Source organism: Canis lupus, chromosome 4 (genome assembly GCF_011100685.1).
Source record: "Canis lupus familiaris isolate Mischka breed German Shepherd chromosome 4, alternate assembly UU_Cfam_GSD_1.0, whole genome shotgun sequence".
NCBI lineage: Eukaryota > Metazoa > Chordata > Mammalia > Carnivora > Canidae > Canis > Canis lupus.
In genome coordinates this window covers 60,267,992-60,283,585 of record NC_049225.1, presented here as the reverse complement: position 1 = coordinate 60,283,585, position 15,594 = coordinate 60,267,992, and the positions used below count along the sequence as shown (strand labels likewise).

Sequence of the window (15,594 nt, the reverse complement as noted above, 5' to 3'; positions counted from 1 at the left end):
CCTCTTCTTTCTGTCTGTGAGCTGGAGGGGGTGTTGGGATTCACACCCACCTATGCACATGCTCTTCGTGGCCGGTACACAGCACAGCAGAATAGTAAGCGAAATCAGACATAAGAACAGACAAGTGGCATTAGCATCCAAAAACCTGGAACTTGCACTTTTTTTTTCTTTTTATCAAAGCTTATTCTGTTTCCTCACCATCTCACCAAACCTGCTTCAAATACCAGCATTTAGGATAAATAAAAAGTTGGAATAACACCTCATTTAAATTTTCTTTTTGCAATGGAATTTTTAATTGCAAAGAGTATCTCAGCTGCATTATGGTTTACAGACTTCAGCTGGTCAAATGCTTTTTTGGGGGGAAAACATTTTTCTCTACAATATAAGGAAAGGGCATCTTCTAGTCGACTCAAAGGATATATCCAAGTTGTAGATTTTCTTTTTTTTTTTTTTTAATTTTTATTTATTTATGATAGTCGCACACAGAGAGAGAGAGAGAGACAGAGACATAGGCAGAGGGAGAAGCAGGCTCCATGTACCGGGAGCCTGACGTGGGATTCGATCCCGGGTCTCCAGGATTGTGCCCTGGCCCAAAGGCAGGCACTAAACCACTGCGCCACCCAGGGATCCCAGATTTTCTTTTTTTATCTTTTTTTTTAAATTTTTTATTTATTTATGATAGTCACACAGAGAGAGGGGGAGAGGCAGAGACACAGGCAGAGGGAGAAGCAGGCTCCATGCACCGGGAGCCCGACGTGGGATTCGATCCCGGGTCTCCAGGATCGTGCCCTGGGCCAAAGGCAGGTGCTAAACCGCTGTGCCACCCAGGGATCCCCAAGTTGTATATTTTCTAAGCAGAACTGAAGTAGCTGAAGGGAGAAGGGGATCCCAGAATGGCAGGCCTGGACTGGGGGAAACTGAAGCCGTATATTCAATTACATGTGAAATGTGAAGTGAAGTGTCAGGAGATAGTGCCAGGATTCCCCAGAAGGGAGACACAGAGACATAAGTAAAGGAGCCCAGCAGAGCCACCCCAGCCAGGTGGCCTGCACACCTGGCTGCAATGCAGAGAAGGTCAAAGACCTATCAGAGAAGCAGGTCCTCTCTGAGGAGGGCTGACTCCTTGGGCCACAGCCGCCCTCCCCCCACCCCACCCAACCCACTGAGACTGCCCCAGCCGCAGGTCCCAGGTCCCCTGGGGGGGACGGGAAGGGTGTGTAGGGGAGTGGCATTGGGCCCTGCAGTGTGGGGGGAGGACAGGTGTGGAAAATAAAGAGCAGAGCAGCCACTCAGCATTCCAGGTTGGTTATAGAAAAAAAGAGAAGACTCAGAAAAACAAAACAACAGAAACGAATGGAAAGACCATATCCCAATGTGTTTTGCAAATTGACAGGAAGAGAAGAGATACTCCCTCTTTTCCACCTATGTTTCAGCCCCACCCCACACACCCCTCCTATAAATTCCTGACTTCTTTGGCCAAGGGTACAGAGCCCACAGACGTGAGGTGGCACCCAGGACAGATACAGTCCTGGTGATACTTTCCCATGTTTCCTCTTGGTACCTCCAGGGAATACTGCCGTTCTCTGCCTGGGCCTCCCGGTTTGAGAAAGAAGGCAGATGTTTCTACACCACTGGCTTTTCTACTCGGGTTAACAGCTCCATTCTGGAAAAAAAAAAAAAAAAAAAAAGCTGCTCTGTCTCCACTTCCACCTAAGGGCCTATTTAGAAATATCAGGTTCTCCTGGTTCTTGATCCTAACTAGCAAACCCACTGGAGCAGGGGTGATGGCAGTCTGTGCCCAGAGGTCCCCGAAGGGCACTTCTGCCTGCCTTTCCCACACCAAGCATCTCCTCCCCAAAAATAACTATGTATAATATGATGGCTAGATACACACATTTAGTCAGAGAGGGAATATATCGTCAATCTGTATTCAACATTTTTAGTTTCTCCTTTGTTTTATAAAAAAGGGGACAGTCACCCCTGAGCCCCTTCTTGGTGAGACTTTTGCTGGAAGCAATGAACAAGAAAACAAAGGCAATGCCAGGAGACTTTTGGATGTGTGGAAAGTGCCACTGAGTCATTCTTCCCAGCTGGATGGCAATTTCCATCAGGGCAAAGCTGTCTCCTATGTTTCTGCTACCCCATTCACAAAGCTTACTGTGCCTTGTAAACAGTAGGTACGGGATGCCTGGGTGGCTCAGAAAAAAAATCTCCCAATTTAGGGAGCCTGGGAGGCTCAGAGGTTGCGTCTGCCTTCGGCTCAGGTGGTGGTCCTGGGATCGAGTCCCATGACAGGCTCCCTGCATGGAGCCTGCTTCTCCCTCTGCCTGTGTCTCTGCCTCTCTCTCTGTCTCTCATGAATAAATAAATAAAATCTTTTTTAAAAATTAAAAAATAAAACAGTAGGTGCTCAGTAAATACTTGTGGAATAAAAGTAGCACTTCTTCACACGTGAGGGAGGGTCTACACGTGTCACCCTGTGCTGGCTGTCAGAGTAGCTGCGTGAGTAAGGCCTGGTGCCTGCCTGAAACTCAGAGTCCTGCTCATTCAGGCTGAAAGACCTGTGGCAGGCTTTTTCCTGCAGGATAATTTAGCTTGATGCTGTGGCCAGAATATAGGGCCCAATCCTGGAGTTCTGTAACCTGGAGAAATTTGGGAACCTGAATTAGGATTTTAGAAAATCCCAGAAGTTTAGACCTCGGAGGGGTTTCAGAGGTTAAATTAAAGGTTTTTGTTTTAAAGATTTTACTTATTTATTCATGAGAGACAGAAAGAGAGAGGCAGAGACACAGGCAGAAGGAGAAGCAGGCTTCTTCTGGAGACCCCGATGCAGGACTCGATCCCAGGACCCCAGGATCACCACCTGAGCCAAAGGCAGACACTCAACCTCTGAGCCACCCAGGCTCCCTAAATTAGAGGGTTTTTTTTCTGAGCTTCCTTTGGATACTGAGAGTCTGTGTTCTTCCTCCAAGTCAGCCATCTATTAGTGAGGAGACAATTGCCCACTGGCAGCAGAGGTAGGCTCGGCCCACGACTCCTGGCTGTCAGCGGGCGGGCGGGCAAATACAGGCACTGGCTTGGACATGCCGACTCAGGCACCTGTGTCTCTCTTCATCCCTCCTCCCCCCCAGCCACTCCTTCCAGGGGCTGAACGCCAGGTGCAGGCTCTCCTGAGCAGGTATGGCCCCGAAAAGCTGTACCAGGTGACGAGCAACATCAGCGGAGCCGGGACTCTGGACCTGACACTGCCACGGGGCCAAATTGTGGCTCTCCTTCAAAACAAAGACACAAAAGGCAACAGCAGCCGCTGGCTAGTGGACACTGGGGGTATGTGGAGCTTCATGGGCTCTTCCCCTCCCTCTGGGGAAACCCGCAATGGGAAGCCAGCAGGGAGATGCAGGCACTGGTGTGGGCAGGGGTCTGACTGTGCAAATCCAGGATGGGAATTGGCACAGGTGAAAAATGCATGGCTTGGGGCACAGCCAGCTCAGTGTGGTCAGTGACATGCCACAGATCCGTTATCAGGCACCTGCTGTGTGCTGGGCACTGTGCAAGGAAGACTAGGACGCTGCCTTGGTGACCTCACAGACCCCTGAGGTAGACAGATATGGAGAGAACTCTAGCCTCACCCTGAAAGAGGTAGATATGCAGAGGGGGTGCTTCGATCCCAGCTACATGGGAGACATCTGGCATCCAGAATGAGGGATGTGTGGGCCTGTCTCCCATGCACTGGTTCCACCGTTGGATGTGCTGCTCATGTCTGGGTGCCCCAGTATAATTGGACAGATGGCAGGTGATACCTTGCACCCAAGAGGAGGTGGCCTGGCAGTGTCTTCCAGAGAGAGGCATGTGGCCCCCAAGTGGAGGGCCATGCAGGATTATTGGGAGGGGATCCATGGACAGTTTTACCCCTCCAGACGGTTTATTATAATTGTTACGGGAATATTTTTATGATCTGAGAAAAGGTATAACTAGTACACAAACCCGTGATTTTATTCATATTATTTTTATTAAGATTTTATTTATTCATGAGAGACACAAAGAGGCAGACATAGGCAGAGTGAGAAGCAGGCTCCTTGCAGGGAGCCCATGTGTGACTCAATCACTGGACCCCAGGACTATGACCTGAGCTGAAGGCAGATGCTCAACCACTGAGCCACCCAGGTACCCCTTATTCATATTATTGATAGACTCACTCTTTAAACCTTAGACTTGTTCTATCAGAAAATTAAGTATTGACTCTTGATCTCAGCTCAGGTCTTGATCTCAGAGCTTTGAGTTCAAGCCCACGTTGGGCTCCACGCTAGGCATGGAGAAAAATGTTACAAGCCAGCAGAAACCATGAAAGGACAGCCTCATGACTAGTTGACAAACAGCCAAATGAGGATCCGAGCTGGCTGCTGGGGTCAAGAGGACAGAGTTTGGGTCCCCGGTCTACCACTTTACTACCCGGGTGATCTCAGAGAAGTTAGAGAGGCTCTCTGAGCTCCGGTGGCTCAGCCATCTAATGGAGACTGAGCTGGAGGGTTGATGTGAAGACGGGACAATCGATGCCAGTTCTGGCACTTAGCAAGCTCTCGAGAGGTGCTGGCCACATGCAGTGATGGCAACCAGAACAGCACTGGAGTAGTTGTTCATGAGCAGGAACTGGGGCCACTTAGCGAAGAGAGGAGCAGTTTCTGCCTCTTGGAAGAAGCCATCCTGGGTGAGGAAGCAGCCCTACTCTAGGCCTATGCTTGAGGAGAAGGGGGCCAGTGGGCCCCACACCAGGAAAGCAGTTTTCATGCCAGCCAGAAGAAGAACCTTTTATTTCTGTCAAAGCTGTTCAAAACAGAGTGGGCTGCCTTGGTAGAGAATGAGCTCCCTGTCACCAGGGGTGTGCAAGCAGAAGCTGGAAACAGGGAGTGTAGGTGGGTTAGGGGTGGGATTGTGAGGTTCCTGGATGACCTTTTCAGGTCCTCTTTAGTGCTGGGAAGCTGTGCTGGAGGCATTCACATCCATGGATGGTGGTGACTTCCTCTACCACCAGAAGGGGTGGGAAGGGTGGTCTGCAGCCAGATAACGTTCTACATGTATGTCCCTTAGGACATCGAGGGTACGTACCGGCTGGGAAACTGGAGCTGTACCGTGTCACCCCCAGTCAGGAGGAGGTCCGAGGGCAAGAATGGCCTCACAAGGACTCCCGTCACCTGACACCAGAGCCCACCCCAGCCCCAGTCTCCTCTGTCCCAGTGGTGACCCAGGTGAGTCTGGGAGAGGGATGGGGTTTGCCTCCCCATGGTCACCTGGAGTGGGGGGCCTTGACTTTGTTCCTGTGTGGAGAGGGTCCCACACTGTGAGGCCAGGGCCTTGGTCAGTTGGCCACACCAGTGTCCTGGTCAGGAGTGGACTGGGAAAAAGGAGCCTCTCATCCCTACCATGTCAATAACTCCTTGCTCCCTATCAGCAGGGCAAGTAGGATTTGTTTGTTCGTTCGTTCGTTTATTCATTCATTCATTCATTCATTCATTCATTCATTCAGTATTTGCCAGGCAGTGTGCTAGATAAGAGATGTAATGATGAGCAAAAGTAAATCTTGGTCCTTGCCTTCCTCAGATTTATAATCTGGGGGTGGAGAAAACAGCAATTGATCAAATAATCATGTGGATAATTGTGAAGTTGTGGCAGTGATAAATGCCAGAGCACTGGGTATAGGAGAAGTTCAAGAAAGGCTTTTCTGAGAACGATGCTTTTGCTCAGATTTGAAGGGTGAGCAGGGATTAATTGGATAAAGAGAGCGTGCCAGGGTGTGGATGGGAAGAGCTCCCCAGAAGGTGTGCATAGTGAGCGCAAAAGCCCAGTATATGTATGTGGACAAAGGTGGGGTGCATGAGAAGCTAAATGAAAGGAGTGTGGCCGGGGAAGGGCAGGTAGGGGTGAGGTGCTGATAGAGAGATGGGCAGGGCCAAGCCAGCAGGGCCTTGTGGCTCTGGCGAGGGGGTCAGCCTTCGCTTCAAAGCAGTGGGAAACCTACATGCATGTTCATAGTAGCATTATTCATAATTTCCAGAAAGCAGAAACAACCAAAATGTGCATCAGTGGATGAATGGATAAGCAAAATGTGGCATAGCCATACAATGAAATATTACTTGACCACAGAAAAGAAGGAAGTGCCATTATGTGCTGCCACATGTAGTTTGGTACAAACGCCACGTGTCGTATGACTCTGTTCATATGAAATGGCCAGAATAGGCAAGTGCATAGAATTTTTTTTTTTTAAAGATTTTATTTATTTATTCATGATAGTCACAGAGAGAGAGAGAGAGAGAGAGAGAGGCAGAGGGAGAAGCAGGCTCCATGCACCGGGAGCCCGACGTGGGATTCGATCCCGGGTCTCCAGGATCGCGCCCTGGGCCAAAGGCAGGCGCTAAACCGCTGCGCCACCCAGGGATCCCTAGGCAAGTGCATAGAGATAGGAAGTAGATCAGTGGTTGGCAGGGGCTGGGGTGCGGGTTGGGAAGGGACTGCTATCTGGTATGGGGTTTCTTTCTTTTTGAGGTGACGAAAATGTTCTGGAATTAGTAATGTGGTGGCACAGGCTTTGAACCCATTCAAAACTACTGAACTGTACACTTTAAAAAGAGGATCGTTAATAGCATTTGAATTATATCTCAAAACAACAACAAAAGTGATAGGAAGCCATCGAAGGGTTTGGCTTTGCTGAGAGAGTCCTTGAGGAGGGAGGAGCTCAGAGGGGTCGCTGTGAGGGCTGGATGAGATAGGGAGGCCCGGCTGGGCATATGTGAGCCTTAGTAAATGGAAACTGCACTCCCAGTTACAGAAGAGCTTCACAGGGGACAGGTAAGCAGCACAAAGGGTGGGAGCGGTGACAGGGAACAGCAGTGGGAACCCAGAGGCTGGCGGTGACTAGCCGGGGGAGGGAGGGGGAGGGATGCCTGAGGCCAGGAGGAGCCTCAAGTGGGCTGCATGGGGGCTGCATAGAAGCCGGCAGAGTCTGAGGTGTGCAGCTTGTGGCACAACCCCAGGAAGGCTCTGAGGGCCAGTGCCTGGAGCATTAACCACAAGCAGTGCACTGGGGCAGCCTCTTACTGGATGTTCCCGCCTATTAGCCAAGGACCACAGGGAGCTCCCAGGAGGGCCTGGCCCCCCAGCTCAGCCCCAGTTCCACCCAGTGTGGGCAATGTCTCTAGGAGCCCCATCCAGCTTCCCAGACACATCAGCTGCTTCCTATGTTCATGGGTCCACGTGTGTGGGATCGGCCCAGTCCTCCCTTGCTTCTGATTATTCCTGAAGCTTGGCCGCAGTAACAACAGGAATGGTAAATGTAACCAGAGCAGCGTGTGTTTACTGAGCCCTGAGCATGTACCAGGTGCGGGTGTATACCTCGGTCATTGAATTCCCACAATTGCCTGGAGGGGGAGGATGTTACTATTTCCATTTCACAGATGATGAAACTGAGGCCGGGGGGGGGTGAAATATTAGCCTAATAAATGCTCTCCCCTCCAATTTTTTCTTCAGTTCAATGGCTTTCCTTAAAAAGATAACCAAGTCTCCTAATCCCCAGGCTCTACTCCAAGGTGGCAAGCAGACCTGGGCAGATGACATCCTGAGATCCAGGGAGGGTGTTGGGGGAGAGGGTGCCACGTCCTCTCAGTGGGGTGCCAACAGTGGACCGAGGGCACCCATTCAGACAGGCCTGGCTTCATTGCTGTGTGATTTTAAATGAATTCTTTGACTTCTCTGAGTCTCCATTTCCTTAGCTGAAAAATGGGGCAAGGAGAATTACAGCATTGTGAAAATCAACCCCAGGTAAAGTGCTGGCACAGAGCCTGGCACGCAGTAGGGATTGGTGTGGCAATGGCAGGGGTAGCCTTCCTCGATAGCATAAAGTGTGTCCTGGGGAGGCGGTGACTGCTCAGCCATGGGGACTGAGTTGGGTGGAGGGAACAGGATGAGCAGCCTCTCTGGGTGGTCCTCCCACCCCAACCATTACTGTGTCATCCTCCATGTGTTTCAGGTGGTGGCGGTGTACCCCTTTGTGGCCAGAAGCAGCCATGAAGTGAGTCTGCAGGCAGGCCAGCTGGTGACAGTCCTGGAGGCCCAGGACAAGAAAGGGAACCCAGAATGGAGCCTCGTGGAAGTGAACGGGCAGAGGGGATATGTGCCTTCCAGCTTCCTGGCCAGGGCCCCAAGCCCAGCTCCCTGGGGCTGGAGCCTGCCCTCTTAGGGTGCCCTGCCTGGAGCCCCGTGCTGCTAAGGGATGGAGGAGGCTTAGATGCTGTGAGCCGGCCAGGGAAAGGAAGCGAAGAGGAGGCAGGGGTGGAGGGGGAGATCCGGCAAAGGGAGAGTGAAGGGCAGCCAGAGGAGGTGGTGGGTCTTGCAAGAGCGCCTGGCAGAGGGGAGCATGAAAGGCTCTGGCCAGAACCACTTGTTAGGTCTGCAGAAGAAGTGGTTCCCATCTGAAGTCACGGCAGCCTGGATCGCAGGTCCGGTTGATACAGACTTGCTGTAGCTTATGACCAGTCTTGCCTGTGCTTTCACTTCATCCAGGCCTGGCCCCCGGTGTGGGCCACCCAGGTGAATATTACCTGTGTGCGATGGGGTGGTGCAGGTAGCAAGGGCAGGGGCCCACTGGAGGAGTCCTGAACTGCCTAGCCTGACAGTTCACGTCCTCCATGTGGCATCAGGAGACAGCACAGCCGACTCACCCTGGGAGCTGAGTCACCCTGGGCAGTGAACCCCCTCGGAGCCCTCCCTAGCAGGGGAGCAAGGGCTTGTGGAAAGGTTCTCAGGAGATTCTTGGCTCAGCCCTGGGGCAGGTGTGGCCAGGTAACAGTTCTGGAATATGTTTAGGCAAATCCAGAGGCTGTCCCAGGGAAGGGGAGATTTTGAGGGTGTGTCCCGTGGGGCGTGTGAGGCTGTTGTACACCACTGCTATTGTGTTCCCTGGACTAGAGAACAGGGCATGCAAATCACTTAGGCAACTCTGTGCAGCAGGTGAGCAAAAGCCCAGTAGGTGGGGGAGCACAGGTGATGGCTTGCTTTCCTGTTGGAAGTCAGGAGGCAGGGGGAACCCCTGGTGGTTTCAGGGCCTGGAGGCAGCAGTGACTGTGCTGTCAGTTGGTTGTAGGGCCTTAGACATATAGGACACAACCTGATCTCAGTTTTCCCATCCACAAAGACCTAATACATAGGGTTGTGGTGAGAATGGCCTGAGGCTAAGGACGGGAAGCTCATTGTACACTGTGAAGTGCAATATAAATGTAAATGGACATTGGTAGCAGGAACGCACCCCCTCAAAGTGGTCTCAGAGTGGCCCCAGCAGCAGCTGGCCCAGCTGCACACAGAAGCCCGCATGTGGTCGCGGCCCTGCCCCCAGCTGGGTCAGGCACTGGGAATCAGCCTGGCGTCCTTCGGCTCAGCCCAGGGGCTGCCTCAGGATCCTTCCACACTGCGGTCCAGGTGGCCAATCTTCAGAACTTGGTGAGATCAATCCACTGTCATCCCTTTCTAAGGACCTGGAAATGGAAAAACAGTTCCTGTTCAAGGCAGACCGACCCGTTGGGAGTTGAATCTGTTCAACCCCCCTGTTGAATCATCACTGCTCAGTTGTCACTTGGGCTAAGGTACATCTCAAGGTTCACAGCAGAGGGAAAAGGTGGTCGGGCCTGATCTTTAATACAAATTCTACATTTTGGAACCGACCCAGGTTAGAGAGTGGGGGCAAAAACCGGTGGCAGTTTAGACGTACTTCCAAGAACATCTCCGTGGTATTGTAACTGTAGTGCCTAAAGCCGGCAGCTCTGGTTTTTGGAGGGCTTTTATGAAATACATATGTGCCTGTGTGAGAGTCCGCACCTCGCTCCTCGGCTTGTGAAACAGGAAGATGCATAGCGCAAGAGAAGCTCAGTCCCCGCCGGCCCTCTCCCGGCACTGGATTCACTCTGTGAGACGCTCGTACCTCATTTTCCTTTCTCTTTCCTGCTCACATTTCTAATACAAATAGGAAGCACAGGAGAGCAGATAATGAGATAAGCAGTCTATTTGTGGGTTCCTGAGCTTACTGAGAATCTCCTGTGTGCTAGAACCCCAGCTCAGGCTTCTCGACTTGGCTGCTTGTGGTACCTGGGCAGCTGCAGCTGTGGCTGAGGCCAGGATCCCCCCACCCCACACCCAGAGATTCCAGTGGAGTTGGTCTGGTGTGTGGCCAGGGCCTCAGGCACTCAGGAAGCCTTCCCAGATACCTCTGGGGTGTCACTGGGACTGGGGACACGCAGTAGTGGACCAGACAGGCCTGCGGTCAGAAGTGGCCACCCGTGGTAAGCTAGGGTGCACCCCACCTGAGTTCTGTCCTAGCTCCGTGGTTTCGAACACGCAGTTTTAGAAGTGGTTTGGAAGAGGACAGCCTGTTTTGTCAGGCCCCAGAATGTATATTTATGAAGTGCCATTAAGAGGGACCTGAACAAAACTGGATGTTCTTGAAGGCAGGGGAGAAACCTGGAACACACTCGGAAGCAGATCTATATGGGGGGGTTGGGGGGAATGAAAGTGTATTCGGTAGCACACGGGCTGTGGTTTCTGGTAGACCAGGGAAGGAGGGCCAGGGTCACGGACGGCTGAGAAAATGCATGTGGAGAAGGAGAGAATGGCCTGGATTTTCTCCAAGGCCTGTGTGTAACGTGCCTTTGCCTGCCAGATGCCTAGAACCATTGCACTGTCTTACTGCACTGTGGGGCCGTCACATACTAAGCTTGCTCAAGTATTTGCCTGTGAACCAAACAAGACTAATCCACGAGGGTGGCCCTGGCTCCCTGCAACAGAGTGCGACCTCTTTAACCTTTTGGGCCCAAACCCAGTTTTGACCATGAGGACAAGATTACAATATGGAAGAAAGATGAACGAACTCCTGCTTACTATGAGGAGCTCTAGCTTGGTGAATCAGCGACGTGAACTGCTGAGAATAAAGGGCTTGAACGATGAAAATGTCTCTGGAGTTTGCATGACTCTCTACCCATTGGATAGACATGCCCCAGTGTGACATGTGCTCGCTGGACACCTGCTATTCATAAAAATGGGACTCCTCTTTCAGGTGTTCATTTTTTAATTTCTTTTTTTTTTTAAGATTTTGTTTCTTTATTCAAGAGAGAGCATATGTGTACACAAGCAGGAGTAGGGTGGGGAGATTGAAGGAGAAGCCGACTCCCCGCTGAGCAAGGAGCACAACTCGGGGCTCAATCCCAGGACCCTGAGATCATGACCCAAGCTGAAGGCAGACGCTTCACCGACTGAGCCCCCCAGGGCCTCTAGTGTGTTCATTTGATGAGGGTCTACCGCACACCTCTGGCACCTGCAGGAGTCAGCCTGAGCTGCTGGGATATGGTGGGAAGTCAGGTGGATGAGGGCCGTGTCCCTCCCAAGGCCCACAGTCTGGGGAGGGAAACAGATATTGGTGGTCAGTTACACGCAGTGTAAGTGTTAGGATAGGGTGGTAACAGGTGCCACTGGCGCCCAGTGGAGGGGTCAGCCCCTAACTGAGACATGGCAACTAAGGAAGGCTTCCTGAAAGAAGTAATACCTGAGCTGAGGCATATATGCAAAGGCCCAGAGGTGGGCATGAGCACCTTTCATCAGGGGACTGAAATGCTGCAGAGCTAGAACACAGGGTATGTGGAGGAGTGCTAGATGCAGTGAGAGATGGCTTAGTCAGCGTGGGAAGGAGCTTTGGGTTGTGTTCTGAGGGCAGTGGAGAGCCACTGAAAGGATTGAAGTAGAGGAGTGACATGCCCAGGGTTGTATTTTAGGATGCAAGCTCTAGATCATTCTGGGATTTCCCAAAGTTCTGTCACATGGCTCAAGTAATAATAGATTTTCAATGCATATTGCTTACATCCCAGCACCCCAGAGGGGACAGGATGCCCTACCTCCAAGGAATCTCCCCGCCAGCTGGAGGGGCAAGACCTACAGGCATCAGGCAGTTACCTGGTACCACAGGGCAGGATGCTTTCGGCCCCAGAAGAGTACTGTGGACCAGTCTTGGTAGGTGCTCAGATTAGGGGGAGTTTGGAAGAAGGGAACTGAGGTGGTCAGGGAGGCTTCCTGGAGGAAGCAGGGTGGGTGCCGGGCTCTTTGGGATAAGTAGGATCGGGGAAAGCAAAAGGGAAAGAGAAGCCTTCTCAGGCCTGGGGAGGCAGCATGGTGGTATGAAAAGTGGCCTTGCCTTTGACCTTAGAAATCCTGAGTTCAAGGCCTACTTGACCATAGACAAGTAGCAGATGCACTCGTCATGGTTTCTGCATGCCAAGAAATGTGATGAGCGTCCCCAGCCTGCCCTGTCTTCTAAAAGTACTCATTGTAGAGTCCTGGCTTATGCCAGGAAGCCACGGGCTCCCTCCACCCGGACCAGCGTGGACGCCACCGTAGGGCCTGTTGTGGCAGCACAGAGCCTCAAGTACCCTGGACTGGGTTCCAGAAGGAGCAGGATTCCACTGCCGGCAGTATCAGGAAGGACGGGTAGCCTGAACAATCCATTCACTTAGCCTTGCTCATCTGTTCTCTCGTCGGTAATTTCTGAGCTTGCCTCTTCTGTTTTCCCATCTGTAAGATGGGTGCGTATCCTGTTCTCAGGGGTTGGGTGAGAGGACGGGATGGCACAGTGCGAATGGCCATGATGGAAGGTGTGAGCTGTGGCCACCAGGTGGCAGCAGCGCCCCACCAGTCCGCGGAGGGTCCCCCCGAAATGCCCATGGGGCTGGGCAGGGGGCGCAGAAGGACCAGATGAAAGATGTTAGGGGAGCCGGACAGGGATGGGGACTGCGCCCCGGGGCCAGATCACAGTCCAAAGGAGCTAGCAGCTTTCTGGCTCCAGCCAACATTCCAATCAGAATGACAGCCCAGTGGTGCCAGACATTCTGATTGTTCAAAAGAAGCCAGAAACCAGGGTTTTGACTTTTTTTTTTTTAATTAAAAAAAATGTTTTTAAAAGATTTTATTTACTTATTTGAGAGAGAGGGGGAGACAGAGAGTACGGGCAGGGGAGGGGCAGAGGGAGAGGGAGAAGTAGGCTCCCCACTGAGCAGGGAGCCGGCCACAGGGCCCTATCCCAGGACCCTCAACCCCAGGCAGACACTCAACCGACTGAGCCACCCAGGTGCCCTGTTTTTATTTCTTGATGTGAAATCGCTGTGGGGATTGTGTGGGCCACAACAGGTTCCCCCTTTGTATTTTCTGCCTGCGTGTGGGTTGATCGTTGTGGGTGGAGAATCTCCTCTGAAGAATTGGTTTCATAACTTTCTATTTCCTGTGAATTGCCTTCATGTTTTTCCACTTTACTCAGACGTGAATCCCCTTCCTTGGATCTCTGGGAGTGCTCTTTCCTTTTATGCTAACGTTACTGTCACCATCTTCAATTTTTCTTTTAAAGATTTTATTTATGAAGATGGTGTCCCATCCATCTTCAAATTTTTATTGGACTGTGGGCCGTATTTTCTAACCCACCCATGAGGATGTCTGTGGTACCTATCCCGCAAAGTCCTTTTCAGGATAAATGAGAAAAAAATCACTGGGATTCCCTGGGTGGCTCAGTGGTTGAGCATCTGCCTTTGGCTCAGGGCGTGATCCTAGGGTCCGGGATCGAGTCCCGCATTGGGCTCCTTGTGTGGAGCCTGCTTCTGTCTCTGCCTCTCTCTCATGAATAAATAAATAAAATCTTTAAAAAGAAAAAGAAAAAGAAAATCACTTAGCCCCAGCACTGGGCACATTAGTGTTCAGTATACACAGTTATCGTTATCATGGGGACCTTGGCAGAGATGGCAGGACATTTGGAGGAAGGTTCACCAGGCCTTTCTGCCTGTATGTGGGGTGGAGACAAGGCTTGCTACTCCCCTATGTAGAGGAGCATCCCCGTTGCAGGCTCCTGACCACCTGGCTGCGGTTGGGCACAGGCCTTCCCTCAGAGGGGCCTGTCACACCCCAAAGGCATTCCTGGGACTCCCCCGCCTCCATCCGTGGTGCTGCCAGGCTGGGTCAGGGTGCACAGATTTGCCACCCAGGGCAATGTTCATGGGCATGAGTGGCCCGGATTCTCCTACCTGTCCCCAGCATAGGGCTTTGTGCTGTCTCCTGCACCCAGACAGGTCAGATGGGCGCTCGGGCAATAATCGGGCAGCAATTCTGGCCATAGGCTCAGGCCTCCTGCACCCAGGAGCATGTTGCCAGGGGACCCAGCAGCTCTGGGGATCAAGGCTTGCTGGGGGCCCCGGTAGCAGCCTAGGAAGCAAAGATTCGTCCTCCCGGGCTCTGACCTATGGCTGGGCTCAGGAGCACGGGCCGCCCCTACTCAGTTACTACCGATGCCTCCGGCAGCCCTCGTGTTTCCGGCACATCTCCGGGTGCTTCCAGGGGCCCTGTCTTGGGCCCATCTGCCGGTCACCAGGGGGCTGGGCGTCCTTGGAGCTTGTGAGAGGAAAGAGCTCTAACCGGTGGCTGCAGGCCTGGGACAGCCGTGAGCCCCGGGAGGTTCAGGGCAGAACAGGAGTGGGAGTTGCAGCCATCCCTCTGGGCAGCTCACTTCTCCAAAGCTTGGTTATTTGCTTGCTCACCCTCACGTGCATCCCTTGCCCTGTTCCGCTCTGGACTGTGGAGAACACATTTCCCACCCCCACCCCCCACTCCATCCTCTGGTTTCCTGGTGGAAGGGAGGAGGGGAGAACCCAAGTATTTCTCTCTCTCTCTCTCCCCCCCTCCCACCACACTCCCCCTCTTCGGACAGCATGTCTCCTTGTGGCCAGTGGCCGTGGTTCCAGCCCCCACGGACAGCCCCTCCCTGGAGTCCCACTGGACAGGCCGGGCTATGCTTCCACTTCCTGTCCAGTAGCTTCCCATACTAGACACTAAAAACACTGCCTTTTCCCTATGTCTCTCTAGCCTAAGGGTCGGAGTGCCTATTTGCTGTTGCTAATCTCTAGGGTGCTTCTTGGGTCTCCTTCCACCTATGTAATCTCCTCCCTATATTACATTTTTCTGTTCAGAATGCATAGACTGGTTCTCCTTCTGACCGGCTAGTGACTGATGACTGATATGTTGCTCAGGAGCTAGGGGTGCAGGCAGGGACAGGGCAGTGGAAATATGGGGTTCTCAGGTGCCCCTGCCCCTTAGGCTGCCCAGCCTTCAGGGAGGATTGGGACCATCCCCACGCCTGCTGCTCTTTCCCTGGCTCAGGGGACTATCTGGCCCTCCTGCCTGGAGCTCTCAGGAGTGTCTTCAGCAGCAGACAGCAGCTGAGTGGGTGATGCAGCAGGGTCAGTGGCTGTGAGAATCTGCTGAGCTGTCCCCGGTCCTGGCCAGCTGAGCTGTCCCTGGAGGGTCCTAAACAAACAGAGACCCAAAGGCAGCTGTATGAGAGCACAGCCAGGCTATGGGCAGGAGAGGGTCACCTCCCTCCAGCCACAGTGCCTGGAGTCTGGCCCTGGCTCAGGAGGGTAGTGAGCCCCAAGTCAGAGTGATAGGAAGTAGAGGTGGGCTCCTGACCAAGGAAGAGCCTGCTTCTCTTGCTTCTGGGGTCTCGGGGCTCCTGGGTGTCTCAGCAGAACCTCTGGT

At 52.6% G+C, this 15,594-nt stretch overlaps 1 protein-coding gene across 3 annotated transcripts in view; it reads left to right on the top strand.

Annotated features, from left to right (window-relative positions):
• ARHGEF37 (Rho guanine nucleotide exchange factor 37) overlaps positions 1-10,983 on the top strand; it is a 55,218-nt gene extending 44,235 nt beyond the window's left edge. For all 3 annotated transcript variants that reach the window (XM_038535057.1, XM_038535056.1, XM_038535055.1), the window contains exons 11-13: positions 3,132-3,327; positions 5,086-5,243; positions 8,018-10,983. In XM_038535057.1, the coding sequence (XP_038390985.1) occupies positions 3,132-3,327; positions 5,086-5,243; positions 8,018-8,227 (564 nt within the window). In that variant the 3' untranslated portion in view covers positions 8,228-10,983. The remainder of the gene's footprint in view (positions 1-3,131; positions 3,328-5,085; positions 5,244-8,017) is intronic.
• Positions 10,984-15,594: the final 4,611 nt, after the last annotated feature.